Raw genomic sequence first — 23,162 nt, forward strand, 5'->3', positions numbered from 1 at the left:
TTCAGCTGCAGAGTAAGGACATTACAGCTGGAATCTGATCCTACAAGTGGAACTCTCCCCTCACGGCCATAGCCTTTCAGAGCACAATCAATCACATTGGCTACAGTTTCATCTTCTTTTGACAAGGCATGAGATCATTTTCATATGCTTATCTAACTGACGATTGTGTAAAATTAGAGAGACGACCCATGAGATCTTCATCACCAGTTTTCTTCAAAGCTTCAATGATTCTCTCAACCTGAGAACCTTTCAATCCCTATTATGGGCCTCATATTCGGCCCATTAACATCCAAGTAAGAACCCAATAGGCAACGACAGCCGCTCATACTTTCATTGTTGCAGTCAGTTAGGTAACCCTTTGGTTCGGATTGAGTATTTCTGTATAGGGATATAAAATTTATTTAAGCATTTTTACACTTTGGATCGGGTTCATGATTTATAGTTTGGGTACGAATTTTTGTATTTTTAGCTTATAATCTTTAATCATGAAACAAACTCAAAACATCTATGTATCACTGCTGATCCTGAATAGCTTAACTCAACCACAAACAAAAAGAAAAATGTTTGAAGATAAATCATCTGCATTTTTTTACTTCTCGTCGTTGATAGAGAAAACTTTTTGTGGTGTCTAGTTTGATTAATTTGATTGATATCTTTTGAATTGGTTTTGAAATAATGAATATCTAAATCTTAACTGACTAATCAAGAAAACTTTAGTGATTTTCAGCTCGTTGAAGATATTTAAAAAAGAGTTTTTTTTTTAAACTTCAAAGTTACATAATTGGTTAGCATTAGCAACTTAGCATTGTAATTTGTAACTAAATATTTGCTACATTAAATATCTGAATGTCACATCATACTTGACATATAACTTAGGTAGGCCAATGATCCAAAACTACAATGAGACCCCACACAGCCACATTAATTCCAAGCATCGCTACAACCAAAATCTAAATAGCCTTCCTCTCACGATCGTGGGCGCAAGGCTTCAAAATCCAACCCATGAGCCACTTGACCAGCACGAGCAACCCATGGGTTGATCGCAACGGGCCGGTGAGTTTGGTGATGGTTTGATGAGGGCCCAGCCACACGCTCACAGGACGGACACATGATGAGTGTAGTTGGTGGAGTCATTTGGCCGTAAAACTGTGGAGAGAGCTTGAGAGTTCGAAGCTCCATAGCCTCTTTCTGAAGTCGACGATTCTCCTCCGTTAGTTTCTCTACGCATCGTTTCAAGTATTCACAGTCCACCTCCGTTTGCTTTAATTTTGTTCTGTAACAAATCAAAACAAAAATCTCATAAGAGAAATTACAACAAACCGAACCAGAAAAATAAACCGGTATATGTAATTTATTGGTTACCTTGCTCTTCTGTTCTGAAACCACACTTCCACTTGTCTTGCGGTCATGTTCAATTTCTTGGCCAGAGCTACCTTCTGCTTCTGTATAATTACAAAAAACACCCTCGTTATTTATTTATTTCTGCGTAGTTTCAGTAAGTTAGTTTCTGTTTTGAAATGAACTTACGGGATTGAGAGTGTTGTGTTCTTTGAAAGTATCTTCAAGAAAAGCAGATTGGTCCTTAGATAACCGGAGCTTCTTCCTCGACGTTTCGCCGCCGCCGCTTATGTCTTGTGAGCATATGGGCCCAAATTCACTTCCAGCCCAATAACCAAATCCTGCGTACAAAAGGAAACAGCGTTAATGTCTGTTAGTCAAATTGGTAATGCAATTAGGAAAAGGAAAACTAATGACGGTGACTTGAGTTATAAATATAGAAGGTGGTCAAGCCTTTAGAATCATCCGAAAAAAAAGAGACGAGAGAGAGGCAAATAGAGAGAGATCAAGAGAATCAATAGTTAAGGTTTTGGTTCTAAAGAGAAACTTGTGATTTCTATTTTGTTCTTGTAAGGTTACTCATTGGTAGTGAATAAAGAGGAACAACTTTGGATATTGATTCTAATCTAAGTTTAAAGCACTAGACAAAGGGTTTAAATCCTAACAAGTGGTATCAGAGCAATCCAGGTTTGATTGCAAGTGCTAGGAGGAGATATGGAATTGATATCCGGAAAGTTTGGAAAATTCGAGGTCGAGAGGTTTGATGGAAAAGGTGATTTCGGGTTATGGAAGTACAAGATGCTAATGCAGTTGGAGCTTCTAGGGTTAGATTCTACGATTCAGGAAGTTACGGTCACGCCGTCTGATACAGACATGGAGAAAGACGAAGAACTACCTGAGGTCAAAGTAGATCCGTTGAAGGATAAAAAGGCAAAGAATCTAATATGCATGAGCCTAGGAAATTTGGTTCTGCGTAAGGTGATGAAGGAAACAGCTGCGTTAGGAGTTTGGAAGGCTTTGGAAAGAGATTACCAAACAAAGACACTTCCTAATAGGATCTACATGAAGCAGAGGTTTGCGAGCTTCAAGATGGATGATCACAAGAGCATCGAGGAAAACCTAGATATTTTTCTTAAGCTAGTTTCAGATCTTGCAAGTCTTAACATCAACATCAGCGATGAAGACCAGGCAATTCAAGTTCTATCTAGCTTGCCCCAGCAATTTGATTCACTAGTTGACACGCTCAAGTACGGGACTGCAAAAGAAACTCTTACCATGAACGACGTGACTAATTCAGCATACTCCAAAGAAGTGGAGTTAAAGGAAAAGGGATTGCTGAATAAATCCAGGTCTGATGAAGAGGGTTTGTACGTGGAGGATTCAAGGGGAAGATCAGATAAAAAGGGTTACAAAGGAAAATCTAACGGCAGAGGCAGATCTAAGTCAAGGCAAAGGTTTGATAAAAGCAAAACAAGTTGTTTTATCTGTGGAGAAGAAGGACACTGGAAAAGAGAATGTCCTGAGAGGAGACATAAAGAATCTGCAAACATTGCGACAGAGCCGAAGCAACCGTTAGTGCTAACAGCTAGTGTGCAAGACACTAAACAAGAATGGATCATGGATTCTGGATGTTCTTATCACAGTACATCAGACAGGGAGGTTATGTTTGATCTCAAGGAGTTCAATGGTGGTTCAGTGTTAATGGCTAATAACACTCAATGTGACATTAAAGGAATTGGGAAAATAAAGATTCAGAATTCAGATGGCTCTGAAGTGATACTCATAGGTGTCAGGTACATTCCGGAGGTGAGAAGAAATTTAATTTCTTATGGGATGTTAGAAAAATCAGGTTGCAAGTACAAAGGAAGCAATTTTATGGTGCACTTCTACAAAGATAATAAGAGGGTGATATCAGGAAAATATCACAAGGGAGTTTATTATCTACAAGGCACAATTGCTAAAAGTAAGAAGAATATGCCTAGAGTGGAGAAAATAATCAAGAAGAAGACGTCAAAAACGGTGACGTTCGCAAAAGTTCTGATTCAGGGACCTACTCCATATGGTTTTGAAACAAAAGACTCATCAGCTCAAGGTGGAGACTCTTTCTTGACAGAAAAATCAGAAGAAATTGAGTCTAAGGCGAGCAGTGAAGAATCTCAGAAAACAGAATCTTCAACGGATGATGTATTGTTTGAAAAAGAAGTAAGGCATAAAGATGGTGATCTCTTAGCACATGCTTTGACTGCACCTAAAGAGCTTAGTACAAAAGAAGAATCTAAAGCCTATGATGAGGATTGGAAGAAGGCTGGAATAGAGGAGAATGTGGACATGGAACGTGGGAATGAAGCTGAAGGAAAAGTTTCAGATATAATGGAAGATGGTATCTTCGGAGATAGAGTCAAAGAGAATGCAACACTATCTAAGGTCCATACCAGTAAACAAGATGAGTTACAATGTAAAGCAGTACCTGGACAGAAGCTTCAGGTTCGCTGCGATTCTGCCTAAGAAGGACGACGCTCCAGGTAACTCCATTATCAACGCTGTCTCAAGCTCGCAGAGACAGAGGAGGAGAAACAAGTCAGTTTCAGGTTTATATTGATAATGGAAAACTCAAGGGGGAGTTTAAAGAGTTACCTGTGAGCATAGATGCGAGGCAGAGGTTTTAGCTCAAGGTGGAGTAGCTGAAACACAAGAAAAGTCGCTCAAAAGGTTTGAAAGGTCGGATGAGGAGTATACTTTAAAAGAAAATTTAAAGTTGAAGGGATGACCTGAGAAAACGTCTTAAACAGCAAGATAAGCTGAAGGGAGACGAGTATCTAGGTCGGGGAAAGAAGAAATAGATCACCGGAGAGGAGAGAACGTCTTAAACAGCTGCTGTGGTGGAGGATAAACACCAAGGAGAGCTGAAGGAAGACGAGTATCACAACCGGGAAATCAAAGCAGATCACCAGACAAGTATAACATCACAGGCATCATCTTAATCAGGTTAAAGCTACATGAATTACCTTACCAGGAAGTTGAAGTGGAAAGGGTTCGTGGGTTCGTCGGAGTAACAAGGGAGTCTCCAAAGGATCAACGGAAACGCAGGAAGGACTGTCAAAAATCAAAAGGGATTAGTGCTTATAACTTCTCAAGGAAATAAGTGAAAGTCTTCAAAGCAGAGTCACAACTCATATGATCTTACCGGAAAGCTGCAGTATCATCGGCAAGACAGATTAAATCAAACAACACCAGTAGTTAGAGATTCGTCAGTCACCATGAAGAAATCGCGAGCTTCTTGGAGATTACGGGCATCTCACGATGAAGAACAAGGTGGTGTTACTATCAGATTATGCGATTTTGCAGAGGAACGAGTTGAAGACTTGGGTAGTGATTCGATCTCCAGAAACAAGGCGAGAAATGATGAAGAAGCAATAGCAACGTACGAGCTACTTGACTTGATTCGTCAGAACAACGAGACGTCATCACCGTCTCGCAAGAGATTAGGTTTCTGTGAGGATGAGCACGAGAAGTATAAGATACTTATGGCGACTCTCTGGACAGTGTATTTAACCGGAGAAGGAATCTGTGAAGTCACTGGTTCAGTTTGTGTCTCAGATCAAAGAAGAAGGTGCATCGGAGGATTCAGAGACGAAAGGCTAAAAACTTTACGGGGAAGAAGAGATGAGGTGAAGTTGGGCCATAAGGTGGAGATTGTGAGCATATGGGCCCAAATTCACTTCCAGCCCAATAACCAAATCCTGCGTACAAAAGGAAACAGCGTTAATGTCTGTTAGTCAAATTGGTAATGCAATTAGGAAAAGGAAAACTAATGACGGTGACTTGAGTTATAAATATAGAAGGTGGTCAAGCCTTTAGAATCATCCGAAAAAAAAGAGACGAGAGAGAGGCAAATAGAGAGAGATCAAGAGAATCAATAGTTAAGGTTTTGGTTCTAAAGAGAAACTTGTGATTTCTATTTTGTTCTTGTAAGGTTACTCATTGGTAGTGAATAAAGAGGAACAACTTTGGATATTGATTCTAATCTAAGTTTAAAGCACTAGACAAAGGGTTTAAATCCTAACATGTCTTCTTCTTCGTCGGAGGTTCCACGTGAGTAACCTCTATCCGGAGTAATCTCATCGTGGTCGGAGATTCCTTCTCTCTCACTCCTCTTCCCGCCGCTTATGGTGCTCGAGATCGTACTGTTAGGAGATGAAACTCCTGCTTCCTCCTCGCAATCCACCGTTGATGGAAGACTGTTCACGTCTATTTTGCCAAGATCTGCAAAGAGCAAAAAATAATAATTAAATATTGAAAATTTTAAAGAGAAAAAAAGTACCTAGTAAGAGATCTGAAAATATCATAAGCAAGTACCTGGTGTAGAAGCGAACGTTTGGTTCCATGGAAATCTATGGAGGTTGTTGGATATAGAAGAACTAGGATTGTTATGTTGTGAAACACCTAAGCTTAGGCTCAAACCAAGATCTTCTTTTCCCATCATCATGATCTATCCACCAAAACTTTTTTTGTGTGAGGTTTTCCCAGTGGATTCTTAGCTCGAAATTTTAATATTTTCTTGTGAATCTAGAGGAGAATCGAGAACAGAGAAAGACGACAGAGGATGAGAAGGTCAAAAAGAGACTCACAGATGAGAGAAATGGTTTGTTTCTATGGAGAAGAGAGAGAGATGTGTGATGATATTGAAGGCGAAGAGGGGATTAAATATAGGACTTGAAGTAATGAGATCTTGTCAGGTGGCTAACTACAATCCATCATTATTGGTGTTATTTTTTCTATTACTTTATCCTCACTCTGTCCCCTTTGGCTTTTGCCATGTCTTCCTTTTTTGTACTTTCCCAATCTCATTGATTTATCACCCATGTATAGGCTTCGAATGGTATGCAGATCAAGAAAACGCAGATCAAACCTAAAACGCAGATCAAGCAGATCATGTAGAACAAATGCAGATCAAACTGGTTCAGCTAATTTATTGAATTATTGTATTTTAACCAAATGTTAAAAATAATTTTGTAAATTAAATATCTAAAACAAAAATACAAATTATTATCAATGATTTTTTTATTTAATAAATACAAAGAAACTTAAAAAATTAAATAAAAAGTAAACACAATTACACCAAAAAAAACGTAAAACAAAAAATATCATTCTAATAAATATATTGTAACTTAAAAATTATAAAATTTATTAAAATGACCAAGAGTATTCTTTTTCCATTTAATTATTTTATAGTTCAAATTAAAATCTAATTAAGATCCAAAGACGTTAGTTAGGACTTGACATAAAATCCTTAACCTGAATTTTAAACCAAACTCGAACCGAAAAACTGACTCGTACCAAGTACAAAATGGAAAACAGTATCTGAATGGGTTTTGTATAGGCATGGGCAAAAAAAAAGGAACTGAAAAATTAAACTGGAATCGAACCGAAATACCCAAAACCGGAACCAGACCAAAATTCTAAAATACCCGAACGGTTCCTATATTTCTATATTCGAAATAACCGAATCGAACCGAAACCGAACCGAGAACCGAACGGGTACCCGAATATATAAAAATATTAATTATATATACATATAATATAACTACATATATATTTTTAATTTAAAGATCTGCTAAAAGTATCCAAAAATAGTTGAGAATAACTAAGTTATTATAACGTATCCGAACTACCCAAAATTATCTGAAACTATCTAGATAGTTTTATCCGAAATATCCAAAGTAATCCGAAATATCTGAAATTCTTACCCGAAAGTGACTGGAAAATAATATTTAAATTAAAATATATGCGAGTTAAATATATATTGTCATATCAAATAATATGCATGAATTCATCAAACTACTTTATATAAAAATATAAAAATTACAAACTAATTAAATAGAAGATAAATATGTATATGTTATTTTTAACATCCTAATTTCTTATTATTTATTTAATGAACTAACTAAAAATACTCCTTGAATTTTTAAATATTTTTTTATAGAATACAAATTAATGTGTAAATTCTTTTTACAAAGATTATGTTAAATTTATGAATATGTCAATTAAATATATATAAGTGTTTATAAAAGTATAATAGAATTTTCTGGTTTATAATAAAAGTAAGGAAGTTGGATGTAGTATTTAAAGGAAAAAAAAAAGAGAGAAAATAATCCATTGGGCACCTGCTTTTGTCCACCTCCGTTTTTGCTATGTTTGCAGGAGAACAGTTTATACATTACAATTGATCTGCAAAGCAGTTCAGTATATTTTTTATTATTTAATGTATGTTCTGTATTTTAGTGATGAATGGATAAGAAAATGCAGATATGACTGCAGACCAATTCTCCTGTGTTTCTCCTGCTTTTGAACTGCACTACATTCATAGCCATAATGTTTTAAGATACCCAATATGTGTTCTGAGTATAAAGTCAGTGTCATAAAAACCAATAAAATTGTCCTCTCTACAACTGAGAGATTATCGCACCCCTAATTATAATTTTTCTTAATTTATCAACACAACAAGAAACAAACACAGCCGGGCTATGTATGCTCTTATCTTTCGTTTTAAATAGATAACCATTTATCAAAACAAGGAACAAAGTTCTTTTTATAATAAAATACCAAAGTACTTCAAAAAAATCATAAACATAGTTTAGATTATTAGATACTCGAAGTTAATGAAATTGAGCTTAGTACTTGTGTTTAATCTAGCGCCTCATATATATTATCAAGCTTCATGTGTTTTATATGCCAAAAATATTTGTTTTTTTATTGGCTACGGGATATCAGGCAGGCTGAGTCCAGTCTCCAAGACTCCAACGGTGTAGCCAATTATTTGTTCAGATTTTTATATTAGAAAATATTCAAAAATCTTATAACAAAATATATAGTGAAAGAAAAAAAAATTCGGTGTTCGATATAATGAGAGAAAATGGACTATTCGAGTGGTTGGTACTTGGTACAAAACACAATCCAAATGAATCTGATTTTCTTCAAAGTTGTAGTAGGCCAATCAACGGTTATAAACCAATCATATACATGTGAGATGGATATTTACATATGAATTAACATCATCGTGGTTTCTACTTTCATTCAACACAACAGTGACATTTTCAAAGATATTAACTAGTACTCCCTCTATATGACAATAAGTGGGTTTTAAGGTTTTTGCACACTGATTAAAAAATTACAAAATTTTATTCAATATTTCTCGTTTGTATAAAAACAACAATAAATACATAATTCAACCAATAAAAAATCATACTGCAGAATACAAATAGTCAAAAATATAAAATTGTATTTACTTTTTACATAGAAACTTGAAAACATCACTTAAAATGAAACAATTTTTTTCTTTTAAAACACCACTTAAAGTGATACGGAGGGAGTACCTTTTTCCGTCATTAAAAACTAGTAATGTTTGTGCTTTCCCATTTTAATTTAGCACATTTCTACATTTAAAAATTAAAATACAAATAAAGAGAGCAATTCAAAAGTGCTTAGATCATCTTCATTTTAAAAGAGAGTTTGAGTTAGAAAATACTTCAACCATATTTCAATTTTCTGTATAATAAAGTAAAAATAGATTTACTGCATAAGTAAAATAAAATAAATATTTTAATTCATTATTTCATTTTTTCATTCTAAATATAATAGGATTAAATTAAAATCTAACTCAATTACGAAGTTATTCAGTTTTAAAGAAAACATGTTATTATTAGGCTCTGAATGGTAACTGCGGTTTGAGCGGTGTGGGACAAGCGGTTCAACTGCGGTGCAGTTTTAACCGTTATCAAAATATATAGATATATAATACATATAGAGATTTTTGTTACTGTTAACTGCGGAACGGAACGGGACGACGGTCACCATTCGAAGCCGTAGTATTAGTCACTTTGTGTACAGTAGTAACATGGGAGATTCAGCATGTGGGTCTTCCCGCGTGACCGTTCGTGTTAAGTTGTTTCCTTACGCATCTACTTCATACCATGCGTAATCACGCGCTTCCATCACTGAAAACCTTGTTAAAATTTTATCAATAGCTTCTTGTCTCCAAAAAAGTTTTCTACATTTCTACTATTTTAAAAAAAATGTGTGACTAGTAATGTCAAATGGGCGGGTTATAAATGGGTGGCCCGTGTCCAAATAGATATGGTCCGAAATGGACAGGCCCATATTGAACCATAAACATTTTTTGTCCAAATGGGTGAACCCAACTATATACATGGCCAAATTTGGGTTTAACCAGTTGGACAATGGGCGGCCCAATAAGCTTAAATGTCTAGGGTTAAAAATTGGTGCGTTTGCGGGTGACTTATGACTGGTTAACTACCAAATTCGGTAACAGTCAAATAATAAATTAACAATATTTACATTTAATATAATTATAAAAATATCAAAAATCATAAAATTATAATAAATATAAAATTTCTATTTAGAAAGTTATAATTTTAATTTTTGAAAATTTATTGAAATTATTTTTATTATAAAATTTTATAATATTAATTAAAATATAATATATATATTTTAATATTTTCATAATTTCAATTTTAAAATTTTTATTAAATATTTTTACTTTTATATATATATTGTTTTAAAAAAAGAAAAAAAAATTATTTTCTCACAACCGCCCGCAACTGCAAACGCTAGCTGGAGCCAGCTTTTGAATTTATGAAATTCAGAGCGGTTTGAAGCGGTTTAGAGCGATTTGAGTGATTGTTGCAAATCGCCGACAACCGCTACCAATCACAAAAGCTGCGTTTGCGGGTGGTAGCGGGAAAATCAGTCGCCCCCTAATTGGACACATGGGCCGTCCATAGATAACTCAACAAATCATGGTCCTATTTGGTTATGGTCTCATTTGGACATGGTTCTATTTGGGCTTCGACCAAAAATGTCCAGCAAAAAATTGAAGCCCATTCGGACACACCCAAACCCGCCCAACCCGCCCATTTGACATCTCTATGTGTGACTGCGTGACAAAAAAAAATTGTGTGACTTGTTATTGATACAATTAAATTATAATAATTTTTAAAACAATCTCGTGTAAATCCAAACTTTAAAGTTTTAGAGAACGTTAATATACAATGTTGACAAAAAAAATCTTAATATTTTTGAAAATGTTAATATTTTAGCTAAATTGCGAACATGTGTGTTAGTTTAGAGGCTTTTTTTCTTCTATTTGAAAATTATAAATTTTTTTATTTGTTCCAGTTATTTATTTATATATTAAATATTTAATAGTTTTAAAGTCGTCAAAATGATTAAAACAACATGGACTATAAATTTACAACTAAATTGGAATATTTCACTTCATTTTTCCTAATATTTATTTGTTGGCGATTTCAAATATAAATGCACACACGCGCTCTCTAAGAAAGTGTAGAAATGCAGCAATTGCGGACAATTATTGCGGACATAATGATGGTTTTGTGGAAAGAGATATCATGATAGGCGGGTCCCATGATTATACAAAAGATCCGACAAAATGTCGTAGTTGTGTTTCAGTGTGATCTGCTGTCCCACGTGTTCGCTATGATTGACAACTCGCATAAGTGCGCGTTGATTCACGCCTGCATGTTTTCTCTTGATCATTTCCTTTTGATTCATAAGGAATCACTATTACAACAAAAGTACATTCATTCTATTCAAATTTTCTTTTATTTTTTGCCAACTTTTTTCTTTTATGTATCTTGAAAAAAATATTGTTGGCTTCTGAAATTATTATTTTAGAATGTGAATGTGTAGACCAACGTGACAGATACAAAGTTGAGTCACAATTGTCAAAACAAGCAAAAAATCATACACAAAGAAATAATTTTTTTTAGTTATATAACAGTACATAAAGTAATCATTTTTAATGTTCTGCATTGCCTAGGACTAATAATTGTCGTTCTGCTTAATCATATGCTCCATGCATGTGTATGTTAGCCATAATTGTTCTTTACAGCACTGGAATGATTGGAGATATTTTATTAGATCCTTCTTTTTTGTTCAAACATCCCCAATATATTAATCCAATATATTAATAGAGAAACAATTAAAAAAATTATAACAAATAGTATATAATAATTAAAAAAAGTATCATGCTAAGTTGTCACGTAATTGAAATGCTAATTTTATTTACGTTGGCTTAAAAATCAATTAAAATTTTTGTTAGTCCAAAAGTAAATTGCTAGAGAATGTTATATTATTTAGTATATTCATTATAGACCATTCATTTATCAAATTAAAATTATTATATATTCTTTCCATAAATAAATCCTAAGAAATTATCTAATGTGATTAAGATATATATGGCAATTAATTATTTTAAATAATCAAAATTTGCTAACAATCTGTATACTTTATATCATTTTTTTTAATTATTTATTATTAAAATAAATTACATAATTAAATTAATTATATAATAAAATTTTACATTTTTTGTATATGTTGTATTTTGAATTAACGAGTATAAATTACTACGACTCTTAAAAGTCTCACATAAACTTTTGTGATCAATGTTTAATTTTTTTTCTATAATAAGATACAATGATTATATTTCATATCGTTGAAATTAAACAATATATCATATGAAAATACATACTTATATTTTGATATATGTGTTGAACATATATTGAAAAGTTAATATTTTAATTTTGAAATCTTCATTATTTTTTAAATGATTATAAATTATTGAAACCACTAAACATTCCACTTTAAAAAAAAATCATTGGTGTAAAATTTTGTTACACAAATATGCAAATAATCATAAAATCATATGAGTAGAAACCTCATTTAATAAATATCCATATTAAAAATATATTATATATCTATGTTAAAATCATTTAAATTGAATTATATATCATATACGAAGATAAGATTGATTGTTTTGATTTATTTACCCTAAAATATTTGCGAATAAACAAGAGCGGTCATTTGGTTTATATGCGCACACCAATTTATTACATAATAGTAGCTGATTTCTTAGTTATTTAATATATAATTATTATTTCATAATACGTAGAAAAACATAAAATAAGTAATAAATATATAAATATTTATTCTGCACAAGGCGCTGATCTTAACCTAAGTATGTATCTCTTTAATAATTTTAAATCTTAACATTTTCTAAATCTCATGCAAAAAAAATAACGAAATGAGAATAAACTAAAAAATCAATATTTATATCGAGCAATAACCAAAATGAAAAAAAAAACACAAAATGAAAAAAATATTGAAGATAAATAGGATTAACATGTGAACGTAAATTTCTCATAAATAAATTTTTCCAATTGTCTCTCACATGTACTTGATCTATCAACTGGAATATTTGATTATTATTTCTTTCCACACTTAGACTGAGGGAAGATTAATCCGGAGATATAACCATGCTCATCAGACAAAGAAAACTTGGAAATTGAGGTTCGCCTCATATGATTGTTGGATTCTTACTTTTTATATAGCTTAAACTTAAGCTTTAGTTAGACCATCTCCAATGTATTTTCTTATTTTTTCTTCTAAAATAGGAAAACTCTATGATATAGATAGATTTGTCTCCAATGTATTCCTCTATTTCTTTCTCTAAAAAGGAATATTCTTGATATATTATTTTCTAATTTTACAAATAGTATCTTTTATTTGTAAAAGTTGAAAAACTAACCCAATTTAGTATAACATTCATAAAATTATGATATTATTTACAATGAATATTTTTATAGAAACTATTATATAAATAAAAAGTATGATTATATATTTATATAAACAGTATATTTTCACTAAAAATATTTATTTTGGTTATAATTGTTAAAGTAAGAAGTTAAAAGATCATTTTGTGAACAAAAAAACATACCTCTATTATAGAAGAATGATATTTTTTTCTCTAAATATAAAGGTAAAAATAGTAATCTCTATTTTATATTAAAAAATAGAATAGAATTGGAGTGATTTTACCTTTAAATACTATTATACAGATAAAATATCAAAGAGTATGACAGTTTGTTACTATATCTAACGTTAGACCTACTATTGTTATTTTTTATTATTATTATTATTTATTTTTGATAAAATATAGTATTGGTAATACTTACATGATAATTAAGATTCCCATGCCAAAAATAGAGATAGGGATTATAATTGCATCAATGATTTTGTTTTCGTAGTCATAAACTTCATCAATGATTAATAAAGAAAAAGAATAAAAATGGTTTGAAGAATCTTCGGAGAAAGCTTGAACATTGTGAATAGAAAATGAAAAGAGAGAAGCAAGTTGGTTGGTGCGTATTTCTTTTGCACCTCATGTGGAACTGACGTGGCGCACACATTCCTACGCGAGCCAAGACCACCCATTACAGCAAAGCACACGTGCAGGTGTCACATCCGCACGTGCATTCCTTGTTAAATATTTGCAGTCAAATTGGTCAAACATCCATTCATTTTCTCTTCAATTCGAGCTTGTCTTTTTTTTTCTTCTACTACTAGAATAACAATTAACGGAATATGAAATTATTTTCCAGTTTGTGCATGGTAACTCACTCATGGTGTACCTCATTGATAATGTGCATGGTGTACATCTTATAAAGCCCAATAAATGGTCCAATATGTGCATGGAGGACCATAACATGTCCGAACTGTTGAATTGTAGAAGAAAGAGTTTTGTGAGCTTGTCTAAAGGCCAACAATAAACCTTCAGTTCATGCTCCACTCCGTTGACGATATTTTTTCTTTTCAACATATGGCTCACAGTCCGAAGACAATGACTGTTTCATCTGCGTTGTTGTATATTCTGTTAAAGCAGATATAGAGAGAATCTATGGCTACAAATTTATCAGTCAGCCTGACAGATTCTACAATGTTTCTCTTCCATTATCTCATTACAAACATTACAAGGGTCTATTGAAACTAGAGAACAAGTGCATCAAGAGGTTTCTTAGGCAATATTGTTTTAAACCCACCAAGGCTTTTTCTCCATCGTCAAGTCCTTTGAGAATACATAACGAAACCTTGAACTGTATGACAACCATTCAATCACCTGAGACGCTTTCTTGTAGTTTGGGTTACCTTCCACGCATTTTTGTATTGATTCCCCAAGCTTTTCGTCTGAGTTATCTATTAACCATCTCACCAAATCGTCAAGGCTAAGAGAAGCTTCCTTTGTAAACCTCTCAATAATCTTAGGCAAGAACACTTTCTTCTGTTTTTGTACTACCATGTTCGCCCGTAGAAACTCCCTTTTCGAAGCTTCTAGTTCCTCTTGAATGTTTGTGGCAGTGTATGCCTTTAACTGCACCCAACAATCAAATAAGCTCCAATTTCAGTTCACCATAAAAAAACCATAAAGTAAACCGATATTATTGAGTGAAAAAGTGACTACAGATTTGGAATAAATGTGCATAAGATTAGTAATAAAGAGTCAAAGAAGTTACCACTGGATCTGAGAGTGCACCAGTGCAAAGAGCAAAGCAGAGAGATGGCTCTGGGTTGTGAAGGCTGAACTTTAAGCTTACTTTATCTTCACTTGGCTTCTTCCTCAAGGCGGTGGAGATTATGGTCTCAAGCCACTACAATGTATGAAGGAATGCAAAGTGTCAAAAGTTGATTTCTATGTTGAAAAGGGATAAGGTATAATGCTTCTTACACGTCCATTTCGTGGAGTCCGGAAGCAGAAGATGGAGTATTCAATGGTGTTTGCATTTATGATGTGTCCACCGATATTATACGCAGACTGCACTATACAATGAAACCTATTAGTATCTGCTCAGGTATGAATCTATTTTCATCTATTGAGATCAAATTAGAATACCTTGTGAAACAAAGCTAACCTTCTGAGAGAATTAGCTGGTACACCATATGCTAGGTATGCCTAGAGAAGATAAATAGATTATTTAACATTTACACCAAAAAAAAAAAGATAAATAGATTATTATCCTCATAGAATCAAGAAATAGCAAAAGCCAAAAAGGATTTTTTTTTTTATCAAATCAATATGTCCGTACATGCATAAGGAGAGCATTGTAGATGTTGATCCAAAATGCTAATTTTGCATTTCCTTCCATTTGATTTATAGAAACTCTCTCCAGTTGTTCAACAAGGAGCCTGTAAGTCAAAATCATGTCATCTAGTCAAAACCAATTCTGAATTTTTTTTTTCAAGGAAATAACCTAGTTATTGGACTAACCTATAGTTGTTAATAGCATATGATGCTTGCGAGAATATTCTCTTGTCTGATGAGATCAAAGATACTTCCACTATGGATCTGCATGACCAAGATCGGTCTTCACCCATAACATTCTTGGGAATAACCACATTGCTAGTCGCCGATCTTGATAGGATTGGTGAATCTTTTATCCTCTTCTCAGGATCTGCTGACATGGAACTTCTGCAAATCCAGAAGTACACTGAAGCCATACACTTGACCATTTCTTCAGACAACTTGCTAGGGCATTGGTACAAATGATCCTTAAGAGTTCTCTGTGATGGAGTTATCTCCGTTACTGAATCCTTTGAATAGGACTGAAATAAAACATATAAAAATCAGAAAAAGTCTCAACAAAGATGAAAATTAGGGTTTTTATCAAATACTTTTGCTTGGCCTGAGCAACTTTTTATTGAAGGAAGACAGCTATTATCCTGGAACTGAGAAGACTGATCCTTTTTGGAGGGTTTTCTGCTCAAATCTTTAAAAGTAACCATAGCATGCCAAGGCTTTAGAGGGAAGTTATTAGAGGAACAAAATGCATTTGAAATGACACTTGGGTGTTTTCTTGGTGGCTGCTTTATATGATGATGAGCTGGAGAAGAAATCACTGAGCTTTGCTTTGAAGATGCTCTGCTTATTGTCTCTTCAAAGATATTCCGGTACAAAGAGAGCACATGATGCTCGCGATTCGCGACTTCTTCTTCAAGCAATTCGATCTCAGTGATAAGTTCCTTTGCCTTAAATCATCCAAAGCACATAAACAACGTCTCACAAATTTGTATTTACAAAAAAAAAAAAAAAAGAGTAGGCTGGATTGTAAACACTAAAGTAACCTGAGAAGAAAAATGTCTGTGCCTTGGAGATAAGCTACTTGAAGCACGCCCCATAGCTTTCTCTAACACCAATCTCATAGACTTTTCTTGTTGTAGACGCAGATGAAGCTGCTCAACCTGTGTATCAAAAATCACAACATGATGATGATGCCTGTTAAAAAGACGATGCGACATGAAGATAGGTCCTAAGGCTTACATCTCGTTCCAGAGATGCTCTTTCTTGTGAAGGCGCATGTTTTTTGATAAATATCTGGCGAGCATTCAGAGCTTTTGGTTTCTTGTTTGCTGTTGTTTGAACAGAGGATGTCTTTGGAAGAAAAACGAAAAAGAAAAAAACAAATCAACTTCAAAAGAAAAAAATGATCACATAAAATACAATATCTAGTTCTTACTTGCATTCTAGGGTAATGTTTGGGAAATGGTGAAGCTCCATCACTAGAAACATGGAGATCTCGCTCTGACGATGCACTAGAATAATCATAAACTACAAATTACTTTAAGTATAAACATTAGTAACAAAAGAAATCTCTAGATGCGTTTTCTTTGCTTAACAGTTTCTATATCTTTCTCGTTGAACCAAACACTTGGTGTACAAGAAACCTCGAGAGTAACTTTTGAGACCGTAAAGAAAGTTTGATCTCAACTACTCCTTTATGAAGTTTACATATAGACTCAGTGTGGTGAAGATTGAGCTTAAACTATCGAAGAGAAGGTACCTTTTAGACCGTCCATGTCTATGAGAATCCAGGCAATGCCAAGAATCTTCATTTTCTCTGTTTCTTCTCTGGTTTGTACCGTCTTTATTCAAACTGAGATCACCCATCTCAGGCAAAATGATTAAAAATTAGAGCGTGAGAAATTGATCAAACTCCAGCAAAAATATCACTGGACAAATAAGAAATGGGTGTATGAAGAACTATAACTAGAGAAGGTCCAGAAAGGAGTGAGTTCAAATTTGAAGAAAGGAGAAAGAATGAAGAAGTAAATGCAGAGACGAGAAATTGTAGGTTAACCCAAAAGAAAGGGGACCAGGTTTGATCAGGTTTTGCTTCCTGCAAAATATTCAATTCTCTTCACTTTATGGTTGTTGAATTGCATTCATTTCATTTTTTTCAATCATTTAAAAAATTCTTAAATCCATTTTTCTCCTCTTTCGAGAAAAGAAAACAAACGACTTTTCAGATTATTTACTACTCGTAAAACAAAAAGGCTTTTCAAAATATTTGCTCTTACATAATGTGGAAAAATCGCTTAAATAGTTATACTGATGTTACTCTACTAAAAATACTGTTGGGAACCCGCCAAAATGTAAGGGATGGTACTATAGACTATAGTTAATGTTGTCCATGTCAGTACGAATCAATACGAAAATTTAATGTTCTGACTAAAAAATTTCCTGTTTTTTTTCTCCTAATTTTGAAAAATCCGTTATTTTCCCACTAAACAAAAATCTAGCAGTGCTTCTTTTTTTTTCTTTGGTAAAAAAATCTAGCAATGATTCATAATTGAAAATATGATTTAAGGTTGAATATTTATTAATTTTATTTTCTTAGAAGCAGATCTTATATGGGTTTTGAGACTTGGATATTAGGCTTACCTCAGTCTCAAAGCCCATATAAAGTCTGCTTTGAGCCCATTAGAAACCTTTTTTGGTTCCAGCGAGTGACATAAGCAACATAATAATACAAATCATATTCATATATACAGACTACACATGAGTATAAAAATAGTTGAAATTTTTTTAAAATCGATTTATTGTTAGGTAGTTTTGAGTAACGTTTACATACAAATGATTAGTAACAGCAAACAAAAAGGACGGAGAGAGGTCTTGAAATATGCCAAGGTGCAAATATGCAATAGAATATGCCACTAGACAAAGAAAGTAATATGGACGGCTGAGATAACTTCTTAGGGGATCGTATAAGATCCGACCAAGCAAAATGAACATATTTTTCAATTGTCATAGTACCAAATTTTTTAAAAAAATTTTACCACATACTTTTTTATCAATTTAAATTTATTTTAAAAATAATCATCTTCATAAATACTTTAATTTTATAATAAAAATTAAACGAAAATTCGGCCAAAAAAACACGAACTTTTCACGAATTGCCAAAGAAAACCTGTACTCGAGCCTGACCAAAAAAATCATTTACTTTTGTTGACTTTTTTAGTTTATTAATAAACTTAAGAATGACTTGCCAATTTAGCACGCCGTGAACTCACAGTTAACACAGTGTTAACTAGACGTTAAATGTTGGCGTTAAGTGAAACGACGTCGTTTCATCTCATTTGAAAACGATGTCGTTTTACATGATTTGTAAAAAATAATCATGTAAACCCATGGATTAGAACCCGGGTTGATTGGTTCAAATGACAAGGTCTTTTACCACTGGGTTAGTGAAACTTTCAATGTACTTACTAACATGTTTACTTTTATTTGGTACTGATTAAATATAAAAATATTCTCTAAAAACTTAAAAAAATCTTTAAAATTCCAAAAAATTGAAACGATCTTTAAATTCCAAAAAATTGAAAAAATAAAGAATTTTTTTATAAAATTAATTTTGAAATTAAAATTGAAAATAAAATTTTATTCTTCTTTTAATTTGACCAACCAACCTGGGTTCGAATCCATGGGTTTACATATTTTTAATTTCAAATTATGTAAAACGACGTCGTTTCATCTCATTTGAAAACGACGTCGTTTCACTTAACGCCAACAATAAACGACTTCAAATATTTCTGTTAAATTTATTGACGGCGTGTTAAATTGGCAAGTCAGCGAAAACATTGTTAATTAATTCTAAAGTCAATGAAAGTTCGGTATTTTTTTGGTCAGCCCAAAAGTTCATGTTTCTTTTGGCAATTCGTGCAAAATTGAGGTTTTTTTTGACTGAATTCTCAAAATTAAACTAACTTTTATCAATCATTTATAAAAGCTTATAAACCCACCACAAATATAAATAACAAATCATGAACAATAATTACCTTAAACCTTAAATCTTAAACCCTTTCGACCTCATTAATAAATGTCCACTTCTTTTTTCACTCTGAAGCAGACAAAGCGAGCTCAGGAAAGAGAAGATGCCTCCTAATCTACTTATCGATGTCAGAGTTGATGGTCAAGCATAGGTCCATTAACGGATGGAAAAAATGCTTAGCCTTAAAATCAAATGCTAGAATATTTTGATTGAGTGTAATTTTAAAAAATATTAATTAACTTATGATATTGAATAATTATTTTTAGAGTTTAGTGATTATTGTTTAGGGTTTAATATCTAGGGATGTAATTGAATTTAAATACTTCTATAAATGTTTTAAAAATTATTTATAAGCATTTATAAATAGTTTTGGGTAATTAATTTAACATTTAACTTGTTAATCATAAATTTAAAATAATTATTTAAAAGATAAATTTTAAAATAGTATTAAATTTGTGGCACAACTGTAAATTTCATAAGAACAACAAAAATTATCTAAAACATCATACATATTGAAATGGAAGGAATATAAAAATTATCTAAAACATCGTACATATTGCACAAAAAATACATACATAAGTAGCTAAATGTCTCCATAAAATGGAATTGCACATAATGAAATTGCGGATTTTTTAGCTAAGTTTACGAGATCTTTTCATGGAGAATTTTGTTACAATGGTTGTTCTATTTCGGTCTGATTATTCAGATTACGTCAAACTATTTGAATAATAGAATAGTCATTTGAATAATAGAATAGTCGTTCATTGTAAAATATATATATATATATATATATTTATATATATATATATTTATATATTTATATAAAATGATCGTGTGGGACATTATTCATTAGCAAAAAAAAAATCGCAATCATGAATTTTTTTTTCTTTAGAAAGAGGAAAATTAAAAAAAAAAAACATATTTTAGTTATGCGTACAGTTTTGGATATTTGAGTTGTATTGTTAAATATATATATATATATTCATATAATCATAGTTCAAAGTTGAAAATGTCTTAGTTTTATGGCGTTTATTAAACCAATTTCTGGTTTTCTTTTATGTGAGGTGTTAGCATTTGTTTCTTTTCATAGTGCTTTAATGTTAAAATAGATGTTTTATTTTTTATTCTTTTGTTATATTTATTTACTTTATCTGTAACTTCGAAAAATCTAGTCAAAGTTTTGTATGAAACACGTGAAGGAGCTGAGCTGTTACATACTTTTTTTTGTCGAGGCTACATACTTTAAAATGTAGATTGTGTAATTGATATTTTGGCTAATATTGGACCAATCATAGTTATTTGGTTAAATTTCGCAGATTTTTTATGAACATTCATTTTAATGTAATTAGAAACAAAATATTAATTATCCTATACAAGAGATTCATAATTATCTCGCATAGGACACTTGGATAGCTATATACAGTCACTAAAACTAGAAACTGGCTTATTATGAACCGATGTGCATGGATATAAGGAAAAAAGATTATCTACACTTATGGGATTCGCTGTGGCATTAACTTGTAAATTAAGTTATATGATCTTATCATGTTAAAAACGGAAAGACATGTAAACTATATATTGTAAAGTAAATTTTAAAAATGAAGACAACCTGTATCCTTGAAGATTTAAAGATAAAAATGAGATTATCATTTAATAGTAACAGCTAAATTGGACTAATGAGATCAAGTAATTTATAAGTTTTTCCCCAAAAAATCTACAAATATGGACACATTGCATTGACTGTAAAGTCAAAATGGAAATATGGAAAAGGAAAGGAAAATCCACCTATGAATTATACACCAAACATTTTCCGAGTTTATATATGAACACATAATAACAATATCAAAGAAAATATTAAAAGATTCTTACAATAAGTCCCGCAAGATAAATCTAATCCTTGTAATAAATCCGACCATATATATAAACTGATATCATTTGTCTTTCTTTCTTCATCTCTGATCAGATCCTATTGGTCAGAAGAAGCTCGGGTTCCGGTCATGACGCGGCGATGCTCTCACTGCAATCACTATGGTCACAACTCTAGGACATGTCCCAGTCGTGGGGTGATGCTTTTTGGTGTAAGGCTCACCGGAGGTTCGATCAGGAAAAGTGCTAGTATGGGAAATCTTCTTAGCCATGGGCATGGGTCGGGTTCTCCGGGTGATGTCCCTGACCATGTCGCTGGTGATGGTTACACTTCTGAGGGTTTCGTCGCTGGCTCTTCCTCTAGCCGCGAGAGAAAGAAAGGTATCTATAACTCTGATTCATATCCCATTTCTTTGTGAGATTGTTAATAGATTAGTTCGTTTGATCTGGTTTTGTAGGAGCTATATGGACAGAGGAAGAACATAGGATGTACTTGTTAGGTTTAGAGAAGCTAGGCAAAGGTGATTGGAGAGGCATTTCAAGAAAATATGTGAGGACAAGGACACCAACACAGGTTGCTAGCCATGCTCAGAAGCATTTCATGAGACTATCTGATGTGTCTCGTCGCAAAAGACGTTCTAGTCTCTTTGATATGATTCCTCATGAGGTTGGTCCGGTTAAATCATCTTTATAGTTAAACTAGCTTCTTTTTTTTTTAACTCGCAAGATGAACTTGATCTTGAAATGCATTACTTTTATTTTATTCTCCTTATTATGATGTAATATATCCTTGCAGGGAGGAGATACTCCATTGGATTTGCAAGCACCAAAAGCAGAGAACACTCGTGTGGAAACAAAAATGCAAAGGGGTGATTCGGTTCACCAGACATTTGCTTGTAATTCCATTCATGCAACAATCGAAGAATCTGAATTAATGGACTCAACAAACTCTACCATTAAGGAACCAACCCCAACCACACAAGTGCGTTCACAACCTCAACCGCAACGACCTGGCTCGTACCCGGTACTGTATCCAGGCTACTTCTCACCATATTACCCATTTCCATTCCCAGTATGGTCTGCGGGTTATGTTCTTGAACCAGCCAAGAAAGAGGAAACTCACGAGATTTTCAGACCGACTGCAGTGCACTCGAAAGCTCCCTTCAATGTCAATGGGCTTCTTGGTATGACTACTAAGCTCAGCCTTGGAGAGCCAAAAGAGAATGGTGAATCCGATCAGTCTCTTTCGCTGAAGCTAGGTGGAGGTTCAGAGACGAGACAATCACCATTTCACCCGAATGCTTAGTCCTCCTGATAGTTCAGACATCGCCAACGTGATACATGCGGCTTAAGGATTTGCGGGCAAGATATCTTGTCATTGGTTGGGGGTTTATTACAGGTTAATTATTTGGTCACAGTAACTTAAAAACAAGATTTGCTTTGTTAGTTTTAGGGTCTTTTAGTTCAGCTTTGATTATTTGCGAGAGAGAGAAAAATAGAAACAAAAAGGGAAAAACAAATTATTACATTTATTATTAAATTGATCCTTTTGTATTTCTACCTTTTATATTTCCGATTTTAATTGCTGATCTCTAACAAATCTCCAGTGATCAAAATAAACTATGAGAACCGTCTTTGAGATTTTCCAATAAGATACCTTCAAAAAGTTTTAAGAAACTTCTTATCTCAATGTCATCTCCAAGTTAATTCTTATTTTTAATATTTAAAATTAAATAAGTTAAGTTATATGACTTTTGGTGAAATCTTTCCTAAAAATAATACTCTTAGGAGTTGAGATGTATTTATTTTAAAAGGTTTATTGGAGCGGTAATGTGAGAGAATTTCAAAATTTACGAGGAAAATTCTCTTAAATCACTTTTTGGAAGCTATATATGTTGACGGTTTTCATGAAATAATTTGATCCGTACTCATGAATACGTTTAATTCAATCACGTTAAACAAATAGAAACGGATGAATCT

At 32.9% G+C, this 23,162-nt stretch overlaps 4 protein-coding genes across 4 annotated transcripts; 1 reads left to right on the top strand and 3 right to left on the bottom strand.

The window, feature by feature from the left end:
• Positions 1 to 738: 738 nt before the first annotated feature.
• On the bottom strand, positions 739 to 4,541 carry LOC106432053 (homeobox-leucine zipper protein HAT2). Its single transcript, XM_013872895.2, has 7 exons — positions 4,523 to 4,541; positions 4,349 to 4,431; positions 3,973 to 4,019; positions 3,806 to 3,816; positions 1,528 to 1,679; positions 1,363 to 1,442; positions 739 to 1,273 (listed from the first exon to the last, which is right to left on the bottom strand). Exons 1-7 carry the CDS (start codon positions 4,539 to 4,541, stop codon positions 967 to 969), a joined length of 699 nt encoding a protein of 232 aa, XP_013728349.3. The 3' UTR covers positions 739 to 966.
• Positions 4,542 to 5,377: 836 nt separating this feature from the next.
• LOC106432021 (homeobox-leucine zipper protein HAT2) lies at positions 5,378 to 5,824 on the bottom strand. Its single transcript, XM_013872860.3, has 2 exons — positions 5,695 to 5,824; positions 5,378 to 5,601 (listed from the first exon to the last, which is right to left on the bottom strand). Exons 1-2 carry the CDS (start codon positions 5,822 to 5,824, stop codon positions 5,378 to 5,380), a joined length of 354 nt encoding a protein of 117 aa, XP_013728314.1.
• An 8,228-nt stretch (positions 5,825 to 14,052) lies between these two features.
• On the bottom strand, positions 14,053 to 17,521 carry BNAA09G18270D. The gene is made up of 11 exons (XM_013872849.3): positions 17,049 to 17,521; positions 16,725 to 16,800; positions 16,529 to 16,639; positions 16,333 to 16,449; positions 15,883 to 16,236; positions 15,479 to 15,813; positions 15,297 to 15,396; positions 15,104 to 15,163; positions 14,939 to 15,025; positions 14,727 to 14,861; positions 14,053 to 14,584 (listed from the first exon to the last, which is right to left on the bottom strand). The coding sequence occupies exons 1-11, from the start codon at positions 17,153 to 17,155 to the stop codon at positions 14,246 to 14,248; spliced, it is 1,821 nt and encodes a 606-aa protein (XP_013728303.1). The 5' UTR covers positions 17,156 to 17,521; the 3' UTR covers positions 14,053 to 14,245.
• Positions 17,522 to 20,724: 3,203 nt separating this feature from the next.
• On the top strand, positions 20,725 to 22,736 carry BNAA09G18280D (transcription factor KUA1). The gene is made up of 3 exons (XM_013872898.3): positions 20,725 to 21,563; positions 21,641 to 21,849; positions 21,979 to 22,736. Exons 1-3 carry the CDS (start codon positions 21,314 to 21,316, stop codon positions 22,486 to 22,488), a joined length of 969 nt encoding a protein of 322 aa, XP_013728352.1. The 5' UTR covers positions 20,725 to 21,313; the 3' UTR covers positions 22,489 to 22,736.
• The last annotated feature ends 426 nt before the right edge of the window (positions 22,737 to 23,162 follow it).

Source organism: Brassica napus, chromosome A9 (genome assembly GCF_020379485.1).
Source record: "Brassica napus cultivar Da-Ae chromosome A9, Da-Ae, whole genome shotgun sequence".
Taxonomy (NCBI): Eukaryota; Viridiplantae; Streptophyta; class Magnoliopsida; order Brassicales; family Brassicaceae; genus Brassica; species Brassica napus.

Bases quoted from the DNA above. Each gene is read 5' to 3' on its own strand.
- LOC106432021 (XM_013872860.3), bottom strand. From the start codon at position 5,824: ATGATGATGGGAAAAGAAGATCTTGGTTTGAGCCTAAGCTTAGGTGTT. The intron at 5,602-5,694 runs GTACTTGCTTAT...TGCTCTTTGCAG, and splicing joins AACGTTCGCTTCTACACCAG to ATCTTGGCAAAATAGACGTG.
- BNAA09G18270D (XM_013872849.3), bottom strand. From the start codon at position 17,155: ATGGGTGATCTCAGTTTGAATAAAGACGGTACAAACCAGAGAAGAAAC. The intron at 15,814-15,882 runs GTATTTGATAAA...GTTTTATTTCAG, and splicing joins GTTGCTCAGGCCAAGCAAAA to TCCTATTCAAAGGATTCAGT. The intron at 15,397-15,478 runs GTTAGTCCAATA...TTTGACTTACAG, and splicing joins TATGCTATTAACAACTATAG to GCTCCTTGTTGAACAACTGG.
- LOC106432053 (XM_013872895.2), bottom strand. The intron at 1,443-1,527 runs GTAAGTTCATTT...GTAATTATACAG, and splicing joins AACACAACACTCTCAATCCC to AAGCAGAAGGTAGCTCTGGC. The intron at 1,274-1,362 runs GTAACCAATAAA...GATTTGTTACAG, and splicing joins TTTCAGAACAGAAGAGCAAG to AACAAAATTAAAGCAAACGG.
- BNAA09G18280D (XM_013872898.3), top strand. From the start codon at position 21,314: ATGACGCGGCGATGCTCTCACTGCAATCACTATGGTCACAACTCTAGG. The intron at 21,564-21,640 runs GTATCTATAACT...CTGGTTTTGTAG, and splicing joins TAGCCGCGAGAGAAAGAAAG to GAGCTATATGGACAGAGGAA. The intron at 21,850-21,978 runs GTTGGTCCGGTT...ATATCCTTGCAG, and splicing joins TTGATATGATTCCTCATGAG to GGAGGAGATACTCCATTGGA.